General features: G+C 40.1%; 4 protein-coding genes across 4 annotated transcripts; 3 read left to right on the top strand and 1 right to left on the bottom strand.

Annotated features, from left to right (window-relative positions):
* Nucleotides 1–243: 243 nt before the first annotated feature.
* LOC104767148 (UBP1-associated proteins 1C) lies at nt 244–3599 on the top strand. Its single transcript, XM_010491186.3, has 6 exons — nt 244–447; nt 552–626; nt 810–901; nt 1076–1255; nt 1463–1672; nt 2185–3599. The coding sequence occupies exons 1-6, from the start codon at nt 361–363 to the stop codon at nt 3365–3367; spliced, it is 1827 nt and encodes a 608-aa protein (XP_010489488.1). The 5' UTR covers nt 244–360; the 3' UTR covers nt 3368–3599.
* A 42-nt stretch (nt 3600–3641) lies between these two features.
* Nucleotides 3642–5591, top strand: LOC104767147 (UBP1-associated proteins 1C). The gene is made up of 6 exons (XM_010491185.3): nt 3642–4047; nt 4149–4223; nt 4318–4448; nt 4678–5050; nt 5167–5274; nt 5375–5591. The coding sequence occupies exons 1-6, from the start codon at nt 3961–3963 to the stop codon at nt 5435–5437; spliced, it is 837 nt and encodes a 278-aa protein (XP_010489487.1). The 5' UTR covers nt 3642–3960; the 3' UTR covers nt 5438–5591.
* Nucleotides 5592–5807: 216 nt separating this feature from the next.
* On the bottom strand, nt 5808–14246 carry LOC104767146 (uncharacterized). Its single transcript, XM_087501637.1, has 16 exons — nt 13817–14246; nt 13328–13430; nt 12250–12769; nt 11933–12170; nt 11118–11413; nt 10312–10494; nt 9393–10151; nt 9191–9288; nt 9039–9098; nt 8869–8957; nt 7984–8442; nt 7758–7832; nt 7514–7584; nt 7354–7411; nt 7021–7243; nt 5808–6929 (listed from the first exon to the last, which is right to left on the bottom strand). Exons 3-16 carry the CDS (start codon nt 12645–12647, stop codon nt 6307–6309), a joined length of 3630 nt encoding a protein of 1209 aa, XP_087357763.1. The 5' UTR covers nt 12648–12769; nt 13328–13430; nt 13817–14246; the 3' UTR covers nt 5808–6306.
* Nucleotides 14247–15339: 1093 nt separating this feature from the next.
* Nucleotides 15340–16488, top strand: LOC147921017 (uncharacterized). The gene is made up of 2 exons (XM_087501345.1): nt 15340–15370; nt 16076–16488. The coding sequence occupies exons 1-2, from the start codon at nt 15340–15342 to the stop codon at nt 16486–16488; spliced, it is 444 nt and encodes a 147-aa protein (XP_087357471.1).
* Nucleotides 16489–22932: the final 6444 nt, after the last annotated feature.

Raw genomic sequence — 22932 nt, 5'->3', positions numbered from 1 at the left:
CTACTTCTATTTAATACTCTTTTGGTAGAAATTAATTTGATGCAATTGTTCAAACACATTAGACACTCTTCGTATGTGATTCGAAATCCAACTTCAAATGATTGCTCGAGGTATTTTATATTCTTGTCTGAAGTGTTATCTCATTTAACAAAAAAAGAAATTCAAAAGCACAAACGACGCCGTTTTGTTGTTATAAAGTAACAAACCATGTCGTTTTCTAGTCTTCGAAAACAACACGTAGTTAGAAAATAAATTCATCAATCCCTCAGGAAAAAAAGAAGGGTTTCAGTTCAAATTTAAAGGGGCAATTGAATTGAGTATTTTTCCCCAATTCTAATCGATCGATCCCAAATTCCCACAATGGTGTGGTTTCAGTGCGAAGATTGTGGCGAGAGTCTGAAGAAGCCAAGGCTCCCGAAGCACTTCAGTATGTGCAGTGCCACCAAGGTACACTCTAAAATTTGAAACTTCTCCGATGATTCTTCTCTTTAATCTCTCTCTCTCTCTCTCTTGAATCCTGATGATATCTTCGAAATCGTTGTGATGATCAGTTATCTTGCCTTGACTGTGGAAACATGTTTGCGCAAGATAGTGTTCACTTTCATAATCAGTGCATCACCGAAGCGGTAAGTATTTGCGAATCAAATCTCTATCAATCATCTCGTCCTGTTTCTATTTGATGATGCTACAATCCCTAAATGGTTCTGCGTTCTATGGAATCTTTTTTTTGGCCTTTTAGGTTTAGTTATGTATTTTCTTGAAGAGATTGAAGATTTTATTTCGTGTTTTTTTTTTGTTTCTGTATTTAGGAGAAATATGGTCCAAAGGGGAATTCGAAACGAAATCATCTAGGTTTCGATATAAATGGCGAGTTATACGAGAGTCCTTCTTGGTTTTGTAGGTACTCTCTCACATCTTTAATCAAGTTTAATCTAAATTCAAGGTTTGACTAACATTGTTTTGGGTTTTGATAAAACTAATTGAGACTTTGCTCCATAACGTAGTGTTTGTTTGTGCGTGTTTTCTTGTGGTGAGGTTTTATGAGGTACATGACTTGAATGTTATCTGTTTGCAGCTTATGTGATGCAAATATGACTTGCGAGCAGGATTATTTTGCCCATGTCTGTGGAATGAGACACCGAGAGAAAGAAAATGAGGTTGCTGAACAACCAACAGATGATAAGGACAACTTAAAACAACAGCCCGACTTAGATATCTATGTTGGTTTATCAAACCACTATCCATGGTTCTGCAGGTAATCACATCTTTCACCTTCTCTTCCATTTTCTGTATTTCTATTATTGTCTGAGGTTGGACTACATTGTTTACGAGTACCATAAAATCAATCTATGAGATTTGCTGGTGGAGACTTTTATAATGTACTGGTCTTTGTGTGCTCTCTTGTGGTGAGATTTTAAATTATGAGAACATGCATTAAATATTTTCATCTATTTCGTTCCAGCTTGTGTAACATAAACGCTACCAGCCAGCAGACTTTGTTGTCCCATGCCAATGGGAAGAAACACCAAGCGAAGGTCAAACGGTTTGATGCTGAACAACAGCAACGACAATCAAAACAACATTCCACGATGGATAAGAAGGACAACTCAAATCAACAGATCGAAGTTGATATAAATGTCGGGTTATCCAATCGTCCTCCATGGTTTTGTAGGTAATCTCTTCACATCTTTCACCTTTTTCACTGCCATTTCCTATATCACGTTAGAAAAATGAAAATGCACTTTTGATGATGTGAGATTACTGATATGTTAATTATAAAATAATTGATGCTTGTCTACAATTTTATGGAGTATAATAATAATGTCATTTTAGAAGAACCTTTCTCTCTGTCTTTGGATTGGTCAAAGACTTATTGAAACTTTGTGTAAAATGAATTGACATATGCAAATCCCTTGTTTTCCTGTGTCCTTAGTAAGAGTGTTCACCAAATTTACATGCATTGCCACCTGAGTAAGTTAGTTGTGACTAGGATAATTCTAAGTATGATGTGCGTCAGCTATTGAGTGGAGTCGTGTATATGGTCGGTTTTGCATCATTGGTATGGTTTCATGGATTTCTCTTTGAATGTGTACTGTAATAATAAATAGAGATGATTTTTGTTTTCGTTCTTATCAGTTTTCTCAGGGAAGAGTTAATGCTTTGAATATGTTTATTTGGTTCCAGGTTGTGTAACACAAAGGCTACCAGCCAGCAGGCTTTGTTATCTCATGCCAATGGGAAGAAACACCGAGCGAATGTTGAATGGTTTCTTGCTGAACAACAACAACAATTCGAAACACCCACGGTGGATAAGAAGGATACAATTGAAAATGCTTCTGATGGTGATTTCAAACCGAATAAAGTATATTTGCCTGTCTCCTCAGGTGTTGCTAATGGATATTCACAGGCTGACAAAAAGAGAAAGCTAGAGACTTTCGATGAAACAGAGAACAGGGAGGTAGTTCAGGCCGAAGAAGCGAAAGGAGGGGGTGAGGAAAAGAGTGAAAGAAAGAAAGCCAAGAAGCAAGACAGTGAGAGGAAGGGAAATCAGGAGACTAAGCCAGACTCTGATTTCGAGTATGAAAAGGAAGACATCAAGCAGCTGTTGGTATCTTACTCGAAGGAAGAGCTTGTCAACCTCGTATACAAGACTGCCGAGAAGGGCTCTCGATTGTTCTCTGCCATCATTGAGTCGGCGGAACGTGACATCGCTCAGCGCAATATATTTGTGCGTGGCTTTGGATGGGACACAACGCACGAGAACCTCAAGGCCGCTTTTGAGTCCTATGGGGAGATAGAGGAGTGCTCGGTGGTCATGGACAAGGACACTGGAAGAGGTAAAGGCTACGGGTTTGTGTTGTTCAAGACGCGGAAGGGAGCAAGAGAGGCACTGAGAAATCCAGAGAAGAGGTTGTACAACCGCATAGTGGTATGTAACCTAGCATCAAAGAAGCCGTCTGGGGCTGGAAAGGTGCAAGATATGGTTGAACCGGTGAAGATTGATCTAACTCAGATGGCTAATCAGCCGGTGAAGATTGATCTAACTCAGATGGCTAATCAGAGTGAAGTGACGTTCCCGGGGCGTGAACTGCCTCACCGGTATGCACTCGAGAATATGCACCAGCAACAGGCTATGGACATGTACAGACAGAACATACCCTTTTACGGACACTCTCAGCTTGCTGATTTTGACCCGATGTATGGTGCACTGCCTGGTAATCAAATGGTAGCTGCTGGTCAACCAAACTATTGTATGTTTGGTTCGGGTATGATGATGAACCAGGGATCGATGTTGCCACCACCTAACCATATGGGCATGGCAGGGCAATATTTTGGTGATGGCGAACATGCTTGGCATCAAAGGTAGCTAAGATCAATTGGTGAAGCTTTCTTTTAAAGTAGACTTTTAATCTACGGTTAGGCTATTAATTCATCTGGTGTCTTTATGAAATCTATCATGAAGCCAGAAAAACTAGTTTCCGGTTTTCGAGTTCTGTGAATATATAATAACCAAATTAAAATTAGAGTTTTTTTGGGTTTTTTTTTTCTGGATGAAAATAACTATAAAGTTGAATAAATAATTGACTTCCTTAAACTTACTAAATACAGTTAAACCTGTCTGTATAAATTATTTAATTTTTTTTGGAATATGTAATTTTGTAACTGAATTCTGACTGATTGACTCGGTTAGGTTCGGTTTGTATATCTAGACCACAAAATTAATTTCCCCTCATCACGCGCTTGTCGTTTTACAAAAGAAAACTAAGAAACCATTTCGTTTTAGTGTTCAAAAACAGCGCGTCGTCTGACACTTCAATAAACAAACTCTTCATTGTTGTAAGCCGTTCTTCTAAAACCCTAGCTGGGCTGGGGTAACTAATCTTTTATACCCAGAATTTGATCTCTCTGCTTAAAAAATTTCGCACAAATCTCAAATTCGATCACCGGAAGAGGTGAACAATGGTTTGGTTTCAATGCGAGGACTGTGGAGAGAATCTGAAGAAGCCAAAGCTCCCGACTCACTTCAGGATGTGCAGTGCCACAAAGGTAGAGATTCTTTTGTTCATCTTCTTCTTCTGGTGAAATCGAAACTATATGATGATTGTTTCTGCTAAGTCTCTTTCGTTTGTTGTGGAGCTTATGAATAGTTATCGTGCATCGATTGTGGAGAAATGTTTGGGAAAGATAGTGTACAAGGACATAACCAATGCATTACTGAAGCTGTAAGTAATTTACCATTGTCTATGGAAGCAAATTGGTTTGAATTTTAGTTTTTTTTTGGATTTAAAAAGACTGAAGCTTTGTTTCTGTGTTTAGGAGAAGTATGGTCCAAAAGGGCAGTCAAAGTCATCTAATGGCACACCTGCAAAGCCAAAGGACAGCTCCAAGCAACAGCCTGATTTTGATATTAATGTCGGCTTATCAAACCGATATCCATGGTTTTGTAGGTAATTTATTTACATCTTTGGACTTTACCTTGTGTTTTCTTCGGTTTAGACATGGATGCAGTTTTGATGTGTTGAGGTTTGTGTCTACACTGGCTGGTTGTATCTTTCGAATGATAGAGATGAATGTAGACTTTAGTTTTTAGAGTGTATTGTTGTTTGTGTGTGTTGTTGACTCTTGGTGAGATTTTGTGAGGACATGCTTTTGAGTAATTTATGTATTTGGTTGCAGTATATGTTACACAAAAGCTACTAGCCAGCAGACTTTGCTTGCCCATGCTGATGGGAAGAAGCACCGAGGAAAAGCAAAAGCCTTCCATGCTAGACAACAACAATCCACGGTGGATAAGAAGGATGGAAGCGAAAATGCTTCTAATGGTGATTCCGAACAGAAGAAAGTGGATGTACCTGTCCCCTCCTCCGGTGTTGCAAATGGAGACTCGCATGCTGAGAAAAAGAGAAAGCTAGACACTTTGGCTGAAACAAGTAAAGGTGAGGTAGTTCAAGCCGAAGAAGCAAAAGGAGGTGAACTAAAGAAAGCGAAGAAACAGGACCATGAGAAGAAAATCAATTGGAAGAAGCTGATCACATCGGCTTTGAAATCTGTACGTATCTATCAACTCTCTCAATTTCGGTTTCGATTTTAACCTCTTTTTTTGCAGCTTGCAGTTTCCATTATTAGCAAATGCAGTAACACGTTTTTGAATTTGTATTGATACAGAACGATGATAAAACTTTGAAGATGAAGAAACTGAAAAAGCTCGTTCTAGAATCTCTGGTGGATTCAAGCATAAACAAGTCTGAGCTCAAGGCAGAGCTAGAGCTAAAGGTCAGGAAAATCTCAGCTGCCTAATTAATACACAACGAGTCTATTCCCTGCTTTTGAAAGTTCTTCTGAATAAAGTCTTTGTTTTTCCACAATCTTACAGGTGAACTCGAGCTCTAGATTCACGGTTGACGGGAAGTATGTGAAACTTGTGGCTAAAGATTGAATCTAGTTCTTGAGCCAAACCATTGGTAACATGCCTATTCAAATCGGGGTTACCCGTCACAGTTTTGTCATATGAATTGCTAGTACTGTCTGTGCCAAATGTGGAATTTCATCAAACTATCCTATTTTCTTGACTAATATTTTAGGCTCCAAAATCCAGTTTTTGAACGTTTAACCCCTTTAGATACTGCACAAACAGACACAAGCTTAATAATATCAGAAAGATCAAAGCAAACTCTTCCTTTTCCAACTCTAAACTTGAACTCATCTTACCTTTTACATTACAAATATTAAAGGTTACTAGAAACACTTTAACCATAACATCATGATGGTGAAGAGAAGAGTATAACACTATGATCTGTGACAGAGAGTATCTGAATTTTCGAATTTTATTAAGGAACATAAAATGTATGTACAGAGATGGGTACCGGTCCTGAGGTAATTAAAAGTACAAAAAAAAAAGAGAAAAAAAAACACCAAAAGTTCAAAGAAGAAGAGCCTCCATTTATATGTGTACATATATATCACTACAACATCACCATCATCACTCCCCTTTTCCTTTCTTTCCGCCACAACAGCATTTTTACAGCCAGAAGTTAACTATCAACCCGCCAGAGTTTCACCCGAGAAATCGAAGTTATAAGAAGACGGTAAAAAGAAAACCTAAGAAGAAGAAGAAGATGATGAAGAAAAGAATCTATATGACCTAATTTTCTGGAGCTAACATCCAAATAACCAATTTCCTGCGTTGGTTATTCGCCCAAGGAAGCAAAAATTTTCTTTCACCTTATGCTTTTTTTTGTTGTTGTCAACTAGTAAAACCAACAAAAGACTATACAGATAGATAAAGTGAGAGAAGGAGAGGTAACTTCATAACTTTATGTTCAGGCCTGAGAGATCATCCATTGGTATTCCAAGCTCCATGATATCGAAATCTTCTTCGTCATCCATGTTAAACCATGAACTAATATCACCTGGTTGCGTATCAAAATCTCCCAAGCCATCTGGTATTTGTAACTGAGATAAGTCTAGAATTGGTTCTGTCTCCTCCAGTGCCTCCAAGTTATTATACTCGCTGTTTGCTTCATTCGGTTTTGGTAATAATGGTTTGGGTTGCTCCGGGACCCTAACAGATGGAGATATCTGAGTTGTTTTCTGCTTTGGTTTTGCTTTCGTTTTTCTTTCACCCTTACCATTGGATAGCGAAGGCCGGCCAATCTTATTGGTTCCTCCACTTCTAGACGAAGCCTTCCCTTTCCCATCTCTGTCCCTGTCGCTTCTCTTCCCCTTTATACTACTTGAGAGTTGTGTCCCGATACCAACATCATCAAGCAGCAACTCTCTCTTCTTGACCCTATTGGACCATGCTGTATCTTCTTTCCCCGTCGCTTGTTCTAATAAAGCATTTTCAGATGGTAGAACATAACTGGCATAGTTCTCCGAGTTCTGCCCAATGCGTGTCAAAGAAGAGCTTGGCTGTGAGCCCATGGGTGCTGTCAGGGAAAGAAAGAGACATACAAATTAGCTGAGAGAACATGGATTTAAAAGAGATTTCGTTATTTTTATACAGGCAATAGATCGTACTTGAAGTCGACGGATTACACTCCTTATCCATGAGAGTATCTTCGGCTGTTGCCAACCTGGCAATGAACATATCCTTAATTTCAGGCTCACTGAAGTAGCTTTTGCCAGTCTTTTCGAATTGATGGCATCGTTCAAGTGTCCTTCTAACAAAAGCCGATGCAGCCTGCTTTGAAATCCTGTTATTGGAATTCTTCCCACCAGCGTTGTGATGACGCCGACTAGCCTGTAAAAGAACAAAATAGAGTTATCAACAAATAACTCAGAATAAGTTGGAATTACTAAGGATGCAAAACAAAGATGAAAATGACCCGACTTTAAGAAAAATCAGTTTACCTTGCTCTTTTCATATGCCATCTCGATGAGCTTATCATAACCAATCTGATCAAGCTCCCTATGGAAAGGGAAAAAAAAAAACACAGATGAAAAACCGTCAGATCATAATTCAGATCCACAATGGCGTGCCCTAAAAAGCAGAGTAAGGGAAAATTCATACTTTTCCTGAAGTTCTTTCATCTCTATGGCAGGCTTTAGTAGCCTATCCACCATCTTTTTCTTCTTGGAACCCTAAGAAAAATAACATAGAGACCATCAAACGGTGTCTAGAGAAAGTAACATGGGACACAAGGATATTGCTTTTGTCCTATTACAAGGGATCCTTAAGAAACATCAGAATGCTTCTTAAGTGCTTAATAACTCTCAAAGGAGACAATATGAATCAATATAACATAAATAAAAACCTCCTTGCAGATAGCCTCCTCCAACTTTTTTATTTCGTCAGCAATCCCTTCATCCTCCACGTTTGAGATACTAGGCTGTAAGAAACACAAGAACAATAAATAGGTTTCTAACTAAGATAGACTGTATACCATTGGTTCATCCCTTCATCCTTCAAGCCGCAAGAAATTCAGTAAGAGCCAAAATTATATAGCAGTAATAGGTTTCTAACTAAGATAGACTGTATACCATTGGTTCCAAGGATATTCCAATGGATCGGGCTTCCAGATATATCTTTTCATCTATCCCCAATTTATCATATTCAATGTCAATGGGTGAATTATCTGAAAATTTGCCATTGCAGTGGTGGGCTGACTTATTAACACCCTTGAACAAAATTGCAGACTCATCATCTTCTGATTCATCAAGTTCCAGCCTTTCATTGTTCTTAAACCCATTGAACTCCATATTATTCAAAACACTGAATTCTGAGTCATCGTCATGATCATGCATGGTCCCAAATCCATTAACTTGTAAATCTTCATTTCCACCCACCGAGTCCTCAGAAATCAAAGCTGATAGCAGTCTCTGGTAAAGTGGAGAAGCCTTGGAATCCAACCTAATAGTTGCAAATTCCTCAGGACATACACGGCTATCAAAGTCAGAGGATGTCAAAACGGGCGGAGGATCCATGGAGGAAATTTGCCCCTGAAAGAGAAGGTTTAATAAACATTACGTTATTGACTATCTTCAATGTGTTGACATGATTAGTTCCATAGCACTGCAAATATTGCTATCAAATAACATATGAAAACAATTCCAACAGACAGTTGACACAATTATTCTACTTCTCTGGGCTTTCCTCGTTTCCCTTTACATTTACGAAAGTGGGGGTGCAGATAGATACCTAGGCAGCAATGCAAAGTGAGATTTTTGATACTCTTGTCCAACTATAAATGCAAACCCTAATTTTCCCTGTAGCACATTCCTAACCAACTACACTTGTGCCAAAAAAAAAAAAAAAAAAAAAAACAGAAAAAGAACTAGACTATTACTTCAGGAGACCCAACAAAGATATATCTGTCAACTCAAATCCTTCACTATGAGATTTGAAAATGAAGTAAAAGGTATCACCTGTTGTTTCATGAAATTGATATGATCATCAGATATATAGCAAAAGTAGCGGTCCATTTGCTTCCAGAAAGAGTTGGGAAAATTATGAGCTGCATCAACAACAAGATAATTAATCCAGAAACAAAAACTGAGTACACATCATAAGAGTGACCAAGGAAAAAACATTTTACCAAAATTTACAGCTGAGTTGACAGCCGCTAGTAGCTCCTCACGGCCATCATCTGAGCCGACTAAGAAATGTAACCAATCCATGAATAAAGGAATCAATTAATAAATAATTCCATCCAAAAGAGCAATTCTTATTAAACTGAACTTGTTTTACCATGAAAATCTACTGTTGGAGCATTTGTTGCCGTGGCTCTCTGGCGTTTGTAAGCCTTACGATCAGATAGTTTCCTAGTGGGTGGACGACCCACCTTACTGCACATAACTCATAAAGAAATCTATGAGATAAACACCATGGAGTCCAACAATCATACAAGAAAGAAATTTAAGAGTACGTGAATGATAAGAATGATCTCTACCTTTCACTCTTGTCAAAAATAGGTCTTGCACTGCGAAGATGTTTCGCTGTTCCAACATTCTTAAGTTTATCTACTCCCATTGGGTTAAGAGACCTCGTGGAAGAAAAGCCACGGCCTGTCCTTCCTTGCCGTCTCACACCATCCCCAGTCTCTTCACCAGCAGCAGGCTTGTTACTTTTTCTTGATTGTAAAGCAGGGATGGACACTCTAGGAATATTCTGTGCAGCTTTCCCATCAACCTCATCAGACTGTTTCCCCTTGTCTTTAGACTTGATCTCAGGGGGGCCAGATTCTTCACTTTCTGATAAGGCTGCTGGGGAGAAGCTGCTTTCACCTTTTAGTTTCAATTGAGGTGAAGCAGCTGGTGAGCGTTTATGCAATCCAAACCCAGTTTCGCTACAACCAGCATCTGATATATTATCAGAATAGGGAACTTCATCCTTACTAGAAACAATGGGCACTAAATTTGTCCTTCTTGCTACCCGAGATATCTTTTGTGGTCTTTGACTGGCCCACTGAGTGACAGGTGGTGATGAAGACCGATTTGATGTCATACGCTTGCGATGTGTAACCCCTGACAATGTTGGAGGCTTATTCGTACAGCCAGAGATATCCCATTCAATTGGGGACGGAGTGTTATGGAGCCCTGGAGACAGTTTTGGTGGTAGTCCCGATCCTGACCTAGGCCCACGAACTGAAGCATTTGTTTTTGTATTTGCAACCAGACTTGAAGAATTGAACTCATCATGAATGTTTGACCTTCAATGAATTAAACAGAGTAATAAGCACATTGAACAATGAGCAGAAACAACAGTGGCTAAAGATCGGCAAGATGATACGGTGAACTGAAATCTTATGACCAAAATACATGTAATTAATAGAAATTTTCAAAATGTATCATTATGATTATAATACATACTTGTTGACGCCCCTGAGATTCACCCTTTCCTTATCTGATCCAATGGAGCGTTCTCTCTTCTCATTGTACAAAGAGTTATGATCAGAATCAACCCTCGGCAGTGGAGAATGCCCAACGAAGCTCGTCTGCTGAGAGAGGTTATCAGATCTTCCATACCCATTAGCTCCATTACCAGCCGATTGCCTACAAAAATAATTCAAACAGGAGATTTTACCCTACAGAATAACCATCAAAGGAGACAGAATCCAATTGATCGACAGGAGGCGAGAAAATAAAGAAGAAGTAAAACAATACAGAGTGAGCAATTCAATCAAGTGAATGGATCTCAGCATATTCTACCCTTGAAAATCTACAGCACTTAAATGGATTACAGAAATCATCAGGTCAATTCTTCAGTCAACAAAATTACAAGTAAAATTGTGGAAATAAAATGAACGGGAGATACTGATGGTGGAAGCACAAACCACACTCATGCATCTCAAACTAAAGAGTCATCAATCCAGCACATACTTCTATAAGGTCACTAAGTCAGATAAAAGCATGTAAATGAAGAGCAATCAATAGAATGTTGTGACATACCAGTTTTGATTTTATTTAATGATAAACTCAAAAAGGTGGATAGCAAAAGAAATGTAGTGCAATTATGAGGTCTTCAAAATAAAGTTTGCAAGCTAAGTACATGTAAGCTAAGTAATTTAAAAACACACATCAATGCGACACTCAATACACAAGGCTAATAAATATCAGCGTTGGACCTTGTATGTTAACTGCACAAAAATCTACCACGTACATACAACAGGTCATACCTTAACATGTTTGAGTCACCATTCAATCTCGACCGGGAGTCGCCCGTTGATTTCTGTTGTATGCCCTGCTTCAAGTCTCGGTAACCATCAACCCCTTTTGATGCTGAGTTAGGATGACAGTCCACATTAATAGATGAGCGTTTTTTCTTCATTCTTGACTTTTCCCAACCCTCAATACCAATTGAAGTTCGATCTTCACACTGAACTGGATTATTATTATTTGCTACCCGCATTATTTCTTTATCTCTGTCTACAACCGGTGACTGTCGAACAATAGAATTGCTTCGAACATCCATCTGAACAACAAAATATAGAGATTAAGGTTCCCTGAAGCAATAATGACGCACTTACTAGTTATCTGAGATTTGAAAATACTATCAGACGCAAAATTCTATAAACTTTTATCAAAACTTAAAAAAAAATAACAGTTAGTTTCATACTATCAACTATATTCAGGCCACAACAGTAATACAACAGACTTATAAGCAAAAATAGTTGAGGGCCAATTAGATATAAGAAGACAAATGCTATAACATATGATTCCTTGATGTAACACTTTAACTGCATGCAATCCGACATTGAATATATAAAATACTACTTTTGGTACCAAAAATTGCCTTTACGACGAAGCTTCTATATCGTATTAAAACTACAAATTGCAACCACGATAATCTATCACAAATTCACGATTGAATTGCTGCAAACAAAAGGACTGTTTTACAGCATATAAAGTTTTTTTGTTCAGGTATGAAGCAAGATAACAACTCCGTACGGCTGATGCAGAAAAGGATGTAATTTAAAAAATCAGGAATTACCATGGAAGTACGTGTTCGTTTATTTGGAACACCACTTTTAGGTCGTTCGTCCAACTTTTGGTCAGGCTCAAAACCACCAGCCAGGGTCTGACCTTGAATTCCCATTTTACCAAGACCTGGTCCTGATACCAAGCGATCAGTAGAAAATCCTTCTGGTCGAGACCTCTTCTTTGTATGTACACTTGGGAAAAACTTGTTAAATACAGAGGAAGCTTCATTGAAAATTTTTACGCGCTCCCTGTGACCACAAAAAAAAAAAAAAATGAGCCAAAAGAGCACCTCAAACAGAACTAACGAACTTGTGGTAGTTAAACTACCTGGCCTTCACATTGTTTTCACGCAGACCAGCCTTGAATCTTTTGATCTCTTCTGGTATAGGAGATGGAATTAACTTCCCTTTCAAAGATCCACTAGGAGACTCATCTTCTTGTATTCCAAGAGCAATACTCACATGCCGCTTAAAGTCACCTTGACGAATAGATTTGTGATCCGCGGCAACCACCTTAGGATCAAAACGCAAACACTGAAAGAAATTTGTTACATCGGTTTGTGCTATTGGTGAAGTGGTCCTCAACATGTTTGGATGAGATGGGACGGGATGTTCCATGGACTCGCGAAAGCTACTAGATCTTTCCATCTGAGCGGCAAAGTTAGATCTGTATAGAGGCCTATCTAGCCCACCAGAAGAATAATCAAACTTCCCAGGTGCTGACATTCCCTCAGTTCCCGAAAGTCTTATGGTTTATTATAAACACTAAACACACAGTGGAGCATGACAAGCTGTAGCACATAAAAATGCTGATTTCTCAGCTCTTAAATAACTGATTTAAGATGCACCTGCCATGTGACAACGGGAATTAATACATTAATGTCATAAGTCTTTTCCATGAGAATGGCATTTGTACAATTACTTGCAAGACAAACAAATCCCAAGATATTTCATGTAGAACTCAAACATAAAAATAAGCGAGAACCTGAAGTGAAACATTTGATTTACACTGCCCAACACTTGAAAAAAAAAACAAAGACCAAATTCTAATATCTTTACACACAAACACAGGAATCCCTTTACGTGGTTTCAGAATAATCTGGTTTCATCATACAGTGACAGTTATTGCATAATTTTGGCTTTGTAAGCAAAAGTTATTGATTATGATCTTTAGACAGAAACTACCACAACCATGTTTAAATCCATAATAGCAAAGAAAAAAATTATTCAAAGATACTGCAACTAATCTGCCCCAACCTAAGAACTAAAACCAACCAAGGGAATGCATTAAGAGATACTAAAAAATGCAAAACGTCCAGTAAAATTCGAAAACAAACTAAGCAAGAACAGAGATGTTATTTTCAAATCATTCTAAACTCACTTCCAGAAACTATCCTTTCACTTACAGAGAATCTAGGAGACCTGTGTTGGAAAAACACCTCTTCCGCTTACTTCGTTGAGCACCGGACAGAATTAGACAACCAAAATCACCAATCCAATAAATAAACCCTGAGGAAATTTGAAAAGCACAATCCTTTAGTTGCCTTCATCACAAATGATCTGCATTGTCTATTAATCACAAAAAATCATCCCCCCCAACTTTGAAACAAATTTAACTTCCAAGCTTAACTACAAATTCGAACTAATCCTCTTCCTCTCCAAAGATTGTTACTTTCACCTATAATCTAACTTCATTACCACAAAAGCCGCAAAATTAATCAAGATTGAACTAAGAATTATCAATCCCTGTATTAAACACGAAACCCTAGGGGAGAACTGAATCAAACATAAAACAACTAAGCAAAATCTTAATAAGCAGCGTAATCAACAATTCGATGCTATCAACAAAACCCTAATAACCCAGATCAAAGTTCAAAGATTGAAACAGCCCGTACCTCTGAATCAAAAACCGCGGCAAAGGGAACACACACACAAAAAAACTCAAATCCCCGATAACAAAAATCAAAGATTTTGAGGATTAAGATTGTTTCCACGAGTTCATCAACAAAAGAAAAAGAAAAAAAAGAGAAGAAGCTCCAAAATCGAAATTAAGCAACGCCTTGTGCAACAGCCATGAGAGGAAGGGATCGAAGCGAAAACCAAAGGCGCTTCGGTTCGGTTCGTTGTTAGTTTTTGATCGGCGATGAAACTAGAACTACTGAAATTACCATCTTACCCACGTTTAACCCCTCAGAAATACATACCCCCTCCAAGGTGAAATTAGGGGTAATTTAGTAAAATTTAAAACAAGCCGGCTCGAAGAAGCTATGGGCCTCTCTCTGGCTAATATTGTACTGTTTACAAATTTTATCTAAAATATCTCATTAAGTCTTGATGACTTGCTAATCATTATTAACATGAGATGCAATTTATTTTAAATTATGCTGATAAAAAAGGAACTAAATTACATGTAGTAAGATGACTATGACTCATTAGAGTATTTTCATTCATTACATCATCTAATTATAGAGAGAATTTGCCAAGTATTACAATTCTATCAATGGGACAAAATATACCAATATTAACTAAGTTGACATATGTTACATTTCAGATTATTCAAATTTCGAATAGAATGAATGAAAAGAGATGTGTAAATAGATTTTAATTATTATATTTAGAAGATTGTGGTGGCTTTTGGATTAGTTTATTATGGTTGAAACAATAATTTAGAAACACCAAAAATAATTTAGAAAAAAACATTTGACAACAGTTCTTTCTCTTTTTCTTACATTATTACTCCTGAAAATAATTAGAATCAATACTTTTATTTAACATATATTTTAGTGATTTGAAAATCTACTTTTAAATCCCCTCTAATTGAGGATTGTACTTTTAATGATTTTAAGAGATTTAAGTGGTTTTATTTTGTTTACATTACAGAATTTTAAATTTAATGGTTTTGGGTGGTATTTATGAGGATTTTACAATAAATCATAAAAAAATTCCTTAAATTCACCCACATTCATTAAAATCATAAATACAAAAAAAATCATTAAATCCTTTCGAGAAAGGATTCAGAGTAGGACGAATGGTTGGACGGCAAATTTGCTCTCGAAAGGAGAACGGGAAGTGATGATTAAATCTGTTGCTACTGCTGTTCCAACTTTCGTGATGTCGTGTTTTTGGTTACCAAAACAATTACGTCAAAACTTACTAGTGCAGTGGCGAATTTTTGGTGGAGTAGTAATGGTCAGTCGGGGGGCATGCATTGGCTTGCTTGGGAAAAATTGTGTGTTAGCAAACAGTTGGGTGGGCTTGGGTTCAGGAATGTGGACGATTTTAATTCAGCATTACTGGCCAAGCAGCTATGGCGACTGATTGACATTCCGGACTCACTGTTTTCCAAGGTTTTTAAAAGTAGGTCTTACAGGAATACACACCCATTGGATCCAATTAGGTCATACTCTCCATCGTATAGATGGAGAAGTATATGTTCCGCTCACTCTCTGGTTAATAAAGGGCTTATTAAACGGGTAGAGATGGAGAAGTATATGTTCCGCTCACTCTCTGGTTAATAAAGGGCTTATTAAACGGGTTGGCTCCGGGGACACCATTTCCATATAGTCTGATCCTTGGGTACCAGCTCAATTCCCGAGACCAGCTTTGAGTAAGAGCATGTTCAAGGACCCTTCTCTTCAAATGAATTAGTTAATTGATTGGCAAACAAACACTTGGCGCATAGATATGCTCAATGAACATTTTGACCCCCTTAATGTTGCATTGACTCGGGCTATACCATTAGGAGGGAACCAATAGGGGGCCCCATTCAGTTGGCATTTTACGAAAACGGGGCTGTATACAATTAAGTCAGGCTATCAAACGGCACGCCTTGATGTCCCACGGACTTTTGCGGGTTCTGGTTGTGGCCCATAAATTACCTCCCTCCTGCCTAGTGTTTGGCGGGTTCGTTGCCTTCCCAAAATCCAGCATTTTATGTGGCAGGTTTTATCTGGATGTATTTCGTTTTCGGCGAATTTGGGTCGACGTGGTATCGCTTTTAGGGTGTGTGCGGTGTGGTGCTGATGAAGAAACAATAAATCATGCAATTTTTGTTTGTCCTCCGGCTTACCAGGTTTGAGCTTTAGCACATGTACCGGTAGGGCCAATTTCTTTCCCGACAAATTCGGTGTATGCGAATGTTGATCACTTTTTAGGGCAGCAGAATCTTGTGGCTCATGTTGCGGCCTTCCCTTGGCTTATGTGGTATATTTGGAAAGCTAGAAATGCACGCGTGTTTGAAAACATTGTGGAGCGGCCAGAGGATATTGTCAGGGTTGCCGAGGGTGAGGCATCCGCGCGGCAGCAGGCTCAGGCAGAGGTTGATTTGGAGGTTGATCCCATTCCTCCAGTAGCTTCAGGACTACCAGTTAGGGGGGCTGATGCTAACCTCTCTACGGTTGACTCGGGTTATCGTTGTTTCATTGATGGTTCTTGGAAAGCAGGTGACCCGCTGGCAGGTGCCGGATGGTTTTGCACCTTGCTTCAGATTGCATCGCCGATGAAGGGAGCCAAGAATTTTCGTCGAAGTCTATCTCCATTAAATGCTGAAGTTGAAGCTTTCGTTTGAGCAATGCGCTGCATGATCGGCCATGACTTTAGAGATGTGGCTTTCTATACGGATTTCTCAAACCTTGTGAAGATGGTGTCTTCTCCTTCTTCTCCTTCAGACTGACCAGCCTTCTCGGTGTACCTTGACGACATCAAGATTGATAGGGAAGAATTTTCATCTTTTTCTTTATCTTTAATTTCTAGAAATGCTAATGTAATTGCGGACTCTTTGACACGCCAAGCGCGTACATGTCCACACTATGTCTTGTTTTTAAACGATTTTCCATTCAATTAGCTCGTTTGAGCTGATCTTTTGTTAAAAAATTATTAAAACTCAAATTTTCGTATTTTAAATTTAAGGTGGTATACGTAGAGTGATGAGAGATCGAGATTGGAAGAATTGTATACTACTCTCCTAAGAATAATGATTCATGGATTTATACATATAAAAGAAAATTTTAAAATAGATAGATACAGATATGTTAATATCTCTATATCATAAGGACACTTCGATTCTACTATACACCCCTTCAAACAAAAGACGGTGATGGAGAGAAATCAAAATCAGCGATTTAAGATTGACCAATAGTGTGAAAATGGAAGCTATTGAAGGTGTTTTACGGCTTAACCTTGTGTCAAGAATATGATGGTGGCGTTCCTTTCTTATTTTTCTTTTTAAGAAATGATAATAACAATTTTCAAAAAAAATATATTTTTTCAGTAAAACTTGGTTTGTTATAAGAATTTTGGTTTGATTCGGAGGTCCACTATAGACTTGACTTATGAAAACACTAAAGAAAATAGATTTAAAAACTTATAGCTTTATATTCAAAGGCATATGATATGCTTCTCAAATTTCTCAATCACCTCTTTATTTGCATCTTCATCCACCTCTTTTGGTTGCTGCCTCACTCACATCATCTTCCTTTTTTGACTTGATGATGTTGTGAGAAAGAGAAAGCCTAGGCATCATTAGAATACTTAATGGAGGAAGTGTTACTCGAGAAAGAGAAATCCCTTAATTAAGACAACATTGAAAAGCTTGTTAAATCCTAAATTTCTAGGAATGAGAATGAAGATCCAAGCAAAACCATGGAGAAAAAAACTCAAAAAAAACAGAATTAGAGAAGAAAAGTTTGAAGATGAGTAACAAAGAGCACATAAAAACGTTGAGACAGATGATGATGCAAAATGCTTAGGTATTATCAATCGCAAAAGACAAAGGAAGAGAAGATTAAAAAAGAGACAAAGTTTTCTCAATGAAAAATGTAGAAACTAGGTTTCCACAATGAATTTGTTCGAGGAGGGAAACAAATTCAATAGAGTTATATCTCTAGAAAACAGATCTAAGCCTTCGAATTAAAGTAAAGAGGTAGAACTCAAAGGAATTAGGGTTTATTGCCAAGAACAAAAGGAGAACTCGATTATTGTATTTGATTTTCGATGCCTTACAATGGAGAAGTCTCTCCTTCTTTATACATGTTCTAAGATTACAATATATATTCACTTTCCTTATCGGACGAAGTGAGATATGGAAAAATGCCTCATTGCTTCATTCGGCCGCCGTGCCGAAGTGGAAGTCGGCTCCTTCTTCTTCAAGGCGACACTTTGGCCGAACTGACTTCTTGTTGACCTAATCGAGCCCTTAACCGGTTTCCCGGTTAACTAATCAATTAGTATTTCTGGTTTAGCTCGGTATGTCGGGGGTGCTGAATCCCGCACCAACAATTAGTCCCCCCCCAGTTCCGAATATTCGAGATTCAATTCGAATGTTTCGAACTATGGGAAGAGAATATCCGATCTAATCCATAAAAACTTAATTGATTTTACCCGGATTCTCGCGTCATCTCGCCGCGAATTGTTCGGACGACACGTGTCGTTTGCATCACATCAGCTAGCCCGGAATTCGAAGAGTCGCATAGGTCATAATTGCTCTGCGTAGGGTTGCCACCCGCTCGACTCTATAAATACGCCTCCCCTTTCGTCATTTCTCATTTTCTGATTCCTCGAGAGGACCAACGCTCTTGGAACCCTCCGGAAGGGTATATATGTCTATACGAATGTTACTTTACCGAATGTCGCCTCTTATTCCCAATCCCTGCGTTGATATCGCTCTACGCCCAAAGACACAGGATAGCGATCTGCCAATTCGTCCCCGGAGCTATTTGTAACTTTATGGCTGCCCTCACTATAGCAGCCGAAGTCGGGGTCAATATTGGAGTTCAATGTTTCGAACAGCTATCCAATTTTAAGTTATCAAAGAGTTTACACCGCTGGGAAGTGAATATGAGGCCGACGCACAATTTCCTTGTCGGTAAAAGAGTGAGCAAATTCCAGAAGTGGATGAACCGCTACTTCTATGTCCGCGTCGATCAGTACTCACTCGCTAACCCATTGGGTTTCCATCGGAGAGTGTGGAATGAAAATCCTGGTAGACTTTATATTTTCAGCACGTTTTAATTGACTTCGGCACCTCTAACCAATTTTAACTTTTTCGTGTCATGTTTCCAGATCGTCCATTCTGCGCGACGCGGCTAGCTCCAAACTACCATCCCGTCAGAGACGCTCTATTAACCGGAAACAATCGTCAGTGGGAGTTCATCACCCGTATCCGTGTTAAAACAGCGATGGGCAAACCCAGGACGACGTTCCCAAGTTTTGCTAGGTCACTAGGACGAACTGCGGAACCTACCGAGGCACGTGTCCTTGAATCGGACAATCTCCAGATAGTTCGCCGTGACACTCAGGCTGCCATTGAAGCTGACATTGACCCATCTCAAGGTCGAACTGAAGTCGATCCCATCCCAGACCAGACCGACGTTGACCCTACTCAGGCTTCTGGAGAAAACGTCAACACAGTCGATGTCGCAGAAGAAGATATTCTCCCTTTGGCCTTAGAGAATGCCAATCTTTCGACCGAAGAACTGGATGTCCCGCAACTTGAAGCTGGATCCAAAAGAAGGAAGAAGTAAAAGAAGCAAACCAGAAAAAACCCAGTCGCTGAGCCACAGCCGGTAGTGAACCGCAAACGCTCGGTGGAAGAAGCCGGACTGGAATCTGCCGATCGATTTCGCCTGGAAAGGAGAGATGATAAAACAGATCGCTTCTCCTATCATTACTTCGGCGACTATCCTCTGGTGACCAATCGTGAAGCCTCAGGCGAACTCTTCCGAACCTTTAAGACCTCCAGTCGAATCCTTCCGTCGGCGGATGATCTTGAATTTAAACAGGTGTTCCTTGATGTCGCCGAGTGCCACCTAATGGTATGCCCTATCATTTTGTTTAATTTGCTTGAAATTTCAACGGGTGAACTGACATACGTTCTTCGGGTTTACAGACTGCCGCCAAGATGAACACGCTGACTCAATTATACGATAGGCGTGCCAAATCCAGTAAGAAATCTGGATTGGAGCTCGAAAAGGTGAAAGAATGCGCAGAGCGAATCCGGATTGCCAGCGACGCCAAGGATGCGAGGATCAAAGAGCTCGAGGCGCTTGTTGCCGAAAAAGATGGTATCATTGCCAGCTCCGAGCTGAGGATTAATGAACTGAACTCCCGAGCGCTTACTCTCGAGGAAGAGAAGAACGAATTGCAGGAATCATGCGACAGGTTAAAGGTTCAGCTCAACTTTGAAGTCAAGAGACTTCGGCGGGATCGTTGGGAGAAGGTGGAGCGAACAACGATGAAAGCGCAGACTCGACTGGATAAGGTCAAGGCCTATCTACTCGAACATGAGAAAGTTCGTCCCCTGGAGGATCTGCTAAACCAAGCTTCCGGGATACAGGAAACTGTACAATATCTGGTCGAAAATGGGGCCATCATTCCGGCGGAACGAATCAAGGAGATTGACGAGAAAAAGGCCGAAGCCGAGGAGACTGTCAAGGCGATCGATGTCCTTGATCTGAATGAAAAAGATCTCAACATGTCCCCGGATCAACTTGGCTATGGATTTCCCCCCCCCCCGGAACGACGGCTCCAGACTCCGTCCAACATCCGCACGGTTCCAATGCCGATAGCTTTCAGGCCGATTTGACCGGTGCTTATGATACTTAGCTGTATTTTCGTTTCCTTCTCTTCTTTTTCTTTTGTTGTTAATCCTACGGGTTTGAGTACCCTTGTAAAACATTGCCGACTTGTTCGGCCCATTTTCTCTTTTAATTATCATAAAAGGAAAAACTGATAAATTTGCATTCTTACCATTTTGCACGGAAAGTTGCCATTTTTAAAAAAGGGGATTTTCCTCCCAATACTCGTATAAATCTATCCGACGCTGCCTACGGATTAAACATCCCAAGAAGAACTCTCAATCAAGACAATGTCAAGCTCGGTTAGCAGCGTGGAATCCCCACTAGTTGGTAATGATGTGCCGACGTTCTCGAATGCCGAAGCTATCGAAAGGGGGATGGCGTACTACCCGAACATCCGAGCTCCCTGGATGTTGATGTTCCACGTCAAACCGGAAGAAAGGCGCGAACTGGAAGAATTTCTTCATGAGGTGGAAGATCGCCATACGGAATATCGCGATCGTCTTGCCGCATCGGAACAAGTACAGCGAGATCTGCTACTCAAACTCGAGATGCTGGAATCTCACCCAAAGGATTGGATTAAGAATGGGTTCGACAAGATAGCTGCTTTGCCGCCATGTCTTGTTGCGTACTGCGACGAATGCCGAAGGGAATCAGATCGGAGACCGACGCATACGGATCCTGTCCTGATTGGTGACTTCATTCCCGGCAACGTTAAGCCGTTCTACATTAACCGGCGTGCAACCGGTGCCGAGCTTGCCGAGGCCGACGCCTTTTTCCGTCAGGTAGCCACTACCCTCTTTTCCTTTTTGCTTTCCTTATGAACGATCGAAATTTGTCTTCTTCGTACTAACCCGTTGTTGATTTTGCGTTTGCAGATTGAGGGTACGCACCAAGAACTGACTCAAGATCTTCAGTACTTTCATATGAAGAAAGGCAGGATCGATCGACGGCTGAGGACTCTGGAGTCCGAGATCGCCCTACTCAAGGCGAAAAGGAAAAGAACTACTGACCTGCTCGATGAATCCGAACAGAAGGCCAGAGCATTGGAGACTCGTCCCGAGGAATGGGAAAAGACTGGGTTGCAACTACTATGGCCAATGCCGAAGCGACTCAAGACGAGCATTCGCGAGATTGCTGCAAATGGCGCACCAGTTCGGAATTAGGATGTTTCGTTTGATAATAAAATACAACTGCAATATAGCAGGCGAACTTGAACTTTGCTTGTTGTAAAATCTCAATAAAACTTTTTCAGTAATAATAAGAGATTTATTTTGCTACTTTATTCTCAAAAATGTGCCATAAGCGAGACGTCTCCCGGCTTACGTTAGGCAATTTTTATTAAGTGACGGTAGACAAAATCGATTAGAGCCTCAGAAGCAGTCTATGAATTTTGAACGAAGTGTGTTTGGTCGGAGAGCGAGATACTGGGCTCGGCTTATCTCTTTTTACTTTAGTTCGGTGGCCGGAGTGCGAAATTATTCTCTGGGTTCGGCTTACCACACCGTCCGAACCAAAGGTTGAGTGCGAAATAAATACTCTGGGTTCGGCTTACCCCAACAATTAAGAGATTGGGCGCGGAATAAACGCTCTGGGTCCGGCTTATCCCAATGATTGAAAGTTCGGGTGCGAAATAACGATTCTGGGTCCGGCTTATCCCGAAAAATAGTAGGTAGTTATACCAGCTGATCACCTGGCCAGGGTGTCAACAAGGGGTGAGTTCGGTACGAACTAATAGATACTTAGTCCCAGTCGGGCTAAGGTATACGTATGAGTATATAGTTTTTTCTTTTTTTTTTTGTTTTTTTTTGTTTTTGAAGGAATTTCCTTTTTCCGTTCTGGAAATAATGAACGTGCTTTATTAAATGCGCTGCGCGGTCTTTGAGAATTATTCTCGGGACCTCGCGAAAATCACGCTGCACTCTGATTAGTGGATTCAGCGACGGTTACTTCCAATAATCCTGTATAAATAGGATTGAGAGTTTGGGAGATCATACTAACTTCCACAACTTTCCAAAATATTGAGAGAAAGAGATGGTGACTACTCGATCTGCGTGGCTAAGACGGGCTCTGGAAAGGTTAACCGCTTCGTCGAGTGGTTCCAACCGAACTGAATCGTCGGATGACTCCTCTGCCCAAGAGGGCGTAGAGACTTTCCGAGTACGCACACCTGTCCCACATGTTGATATGGCGGGTGTAGAAGGGAGCCTCGTGTGTCAAGAACTCCGAAGGTATCGGGCTCACCGCTATAGGCTGGGGGCTCACCTTATGGCGAGACGTCGTAGACTGGCCGAAGTCTGTCGGCTTTATCGTTTGGACATGACTATTCGGGTCCTGCACGAATTAATCGCCGAAGGCTTCTTCTTGGAGAAGTGGCGTATGACCGGGCTGCTTGCCGCGCGTGCGGCGTGCCAAGAACTGGTGGCGAGTATGGAGGT

Source organism: Camelina sativa, chromosome 19, assembly GCF_030686135.1.
Source record: "Camelina sativa cultivar CO46 ecotype springtype chromosome 19, ASM3068613v1".
Lineage (NCBI taxonomy): Eukaryota > Viridiplantae > Streptophyta > Magnoliopsida > Brassicales > Brassicaceae > Camelina > Camelina sativa.
Note: the sequence above shows the minus strand (reverse complement) of the source record. Positions and strands in the feature narration are given on the sequence as shown.

What these genes read in the sequence shown, in the direction of transcription:
- LOC147921017 (XM_087501345.1), top strand. Translation starts at nt 15,340, where the DNA reads ATGGAGAAGTATATGTTCCGCTCACTCTCTG. An exon ending in TATGTTCCGCTCACTCTCTG is followed by an intron (nt 15,371 to 16,075) that starts GTTAATAAAGGG and finishes ATCACTTTTTAG; the next exon opens with GGCAGCAGAATCTTGTGGCT.
- LOC104767147 (XM_010491185.3), top strand. Translation starts at nt 3,961, where the DNA reads ATGGTTTGGTTTCAATGCGAGGACTGTGGAGAGAATCTGAAGAAGCCA. An exon ending in GGATGTGCAGTGCCACAAAG is followed by an intron (nt 4,048 to 4,148) that starts GTAGAGATTCTT and finishes GCTTATGAATAG; the next exon opens with TTATCGTGCATCGATTGTGG. An exon ending in ACCAATGCATTACTGAAGCT is followed by an intron (nt 4,224 to 4,317) that starts GTAAGTAATTTA and finishes TTCTGTGTTTAG; the next exon opens with GAGAAGTATGGTCCAAAAGG.
- LOC104767146 (XM_087501637.1), bottom strand. Translation starts at nt 12,647, where the DNA reads ATGTCAGCACCTGGGAAGTTTGATTATTCTTCTGGTGGGCTAGATAGG. An exon ending in GAAAACAATGTGAAGGCCAG is followed by an intron (nt 12,171 to 12,249) that starts GTAGTTTAACTA and finishes TTGTGGTCACAG; the next exon opens with GGAGCGCGTAAAAATTTTCA. An exon ending in TCAATTTCATGAAACAACAG is followed by an intron (nt 8,443 to 8,868) that starts GTGATACCTTTT and finishes CTTCTCTTTCAG; the next exon opens with GGGCAAATTTCCTCCATGGA.
- LOC104767148 (XM_010491186.3), top strand. Translation starts at nt 361, where the DNA reads ATGGTGTGGTTTCAGTGCGAAGATTGTGGCGAGAGTCTGAAGAAGCCA. An exon ending in GTATGTGCAGTGCCACCAAG is followed by an intron (nt 448 to 551) that starts GTACACTCTAAA and finishes TGTGATGATCAG; the next exon opens with TTATCTTGCCTTGACTGTGG. An exon ending in CGTCCTCCATGGTTTTGTAG is followed by an intron (nt 1,673 to 2,184) that starts GTAATCTCTTCA and finishes ATTTGGTTCCAG; the next exon opens with GTTGTGTAACACAAAGGCTA.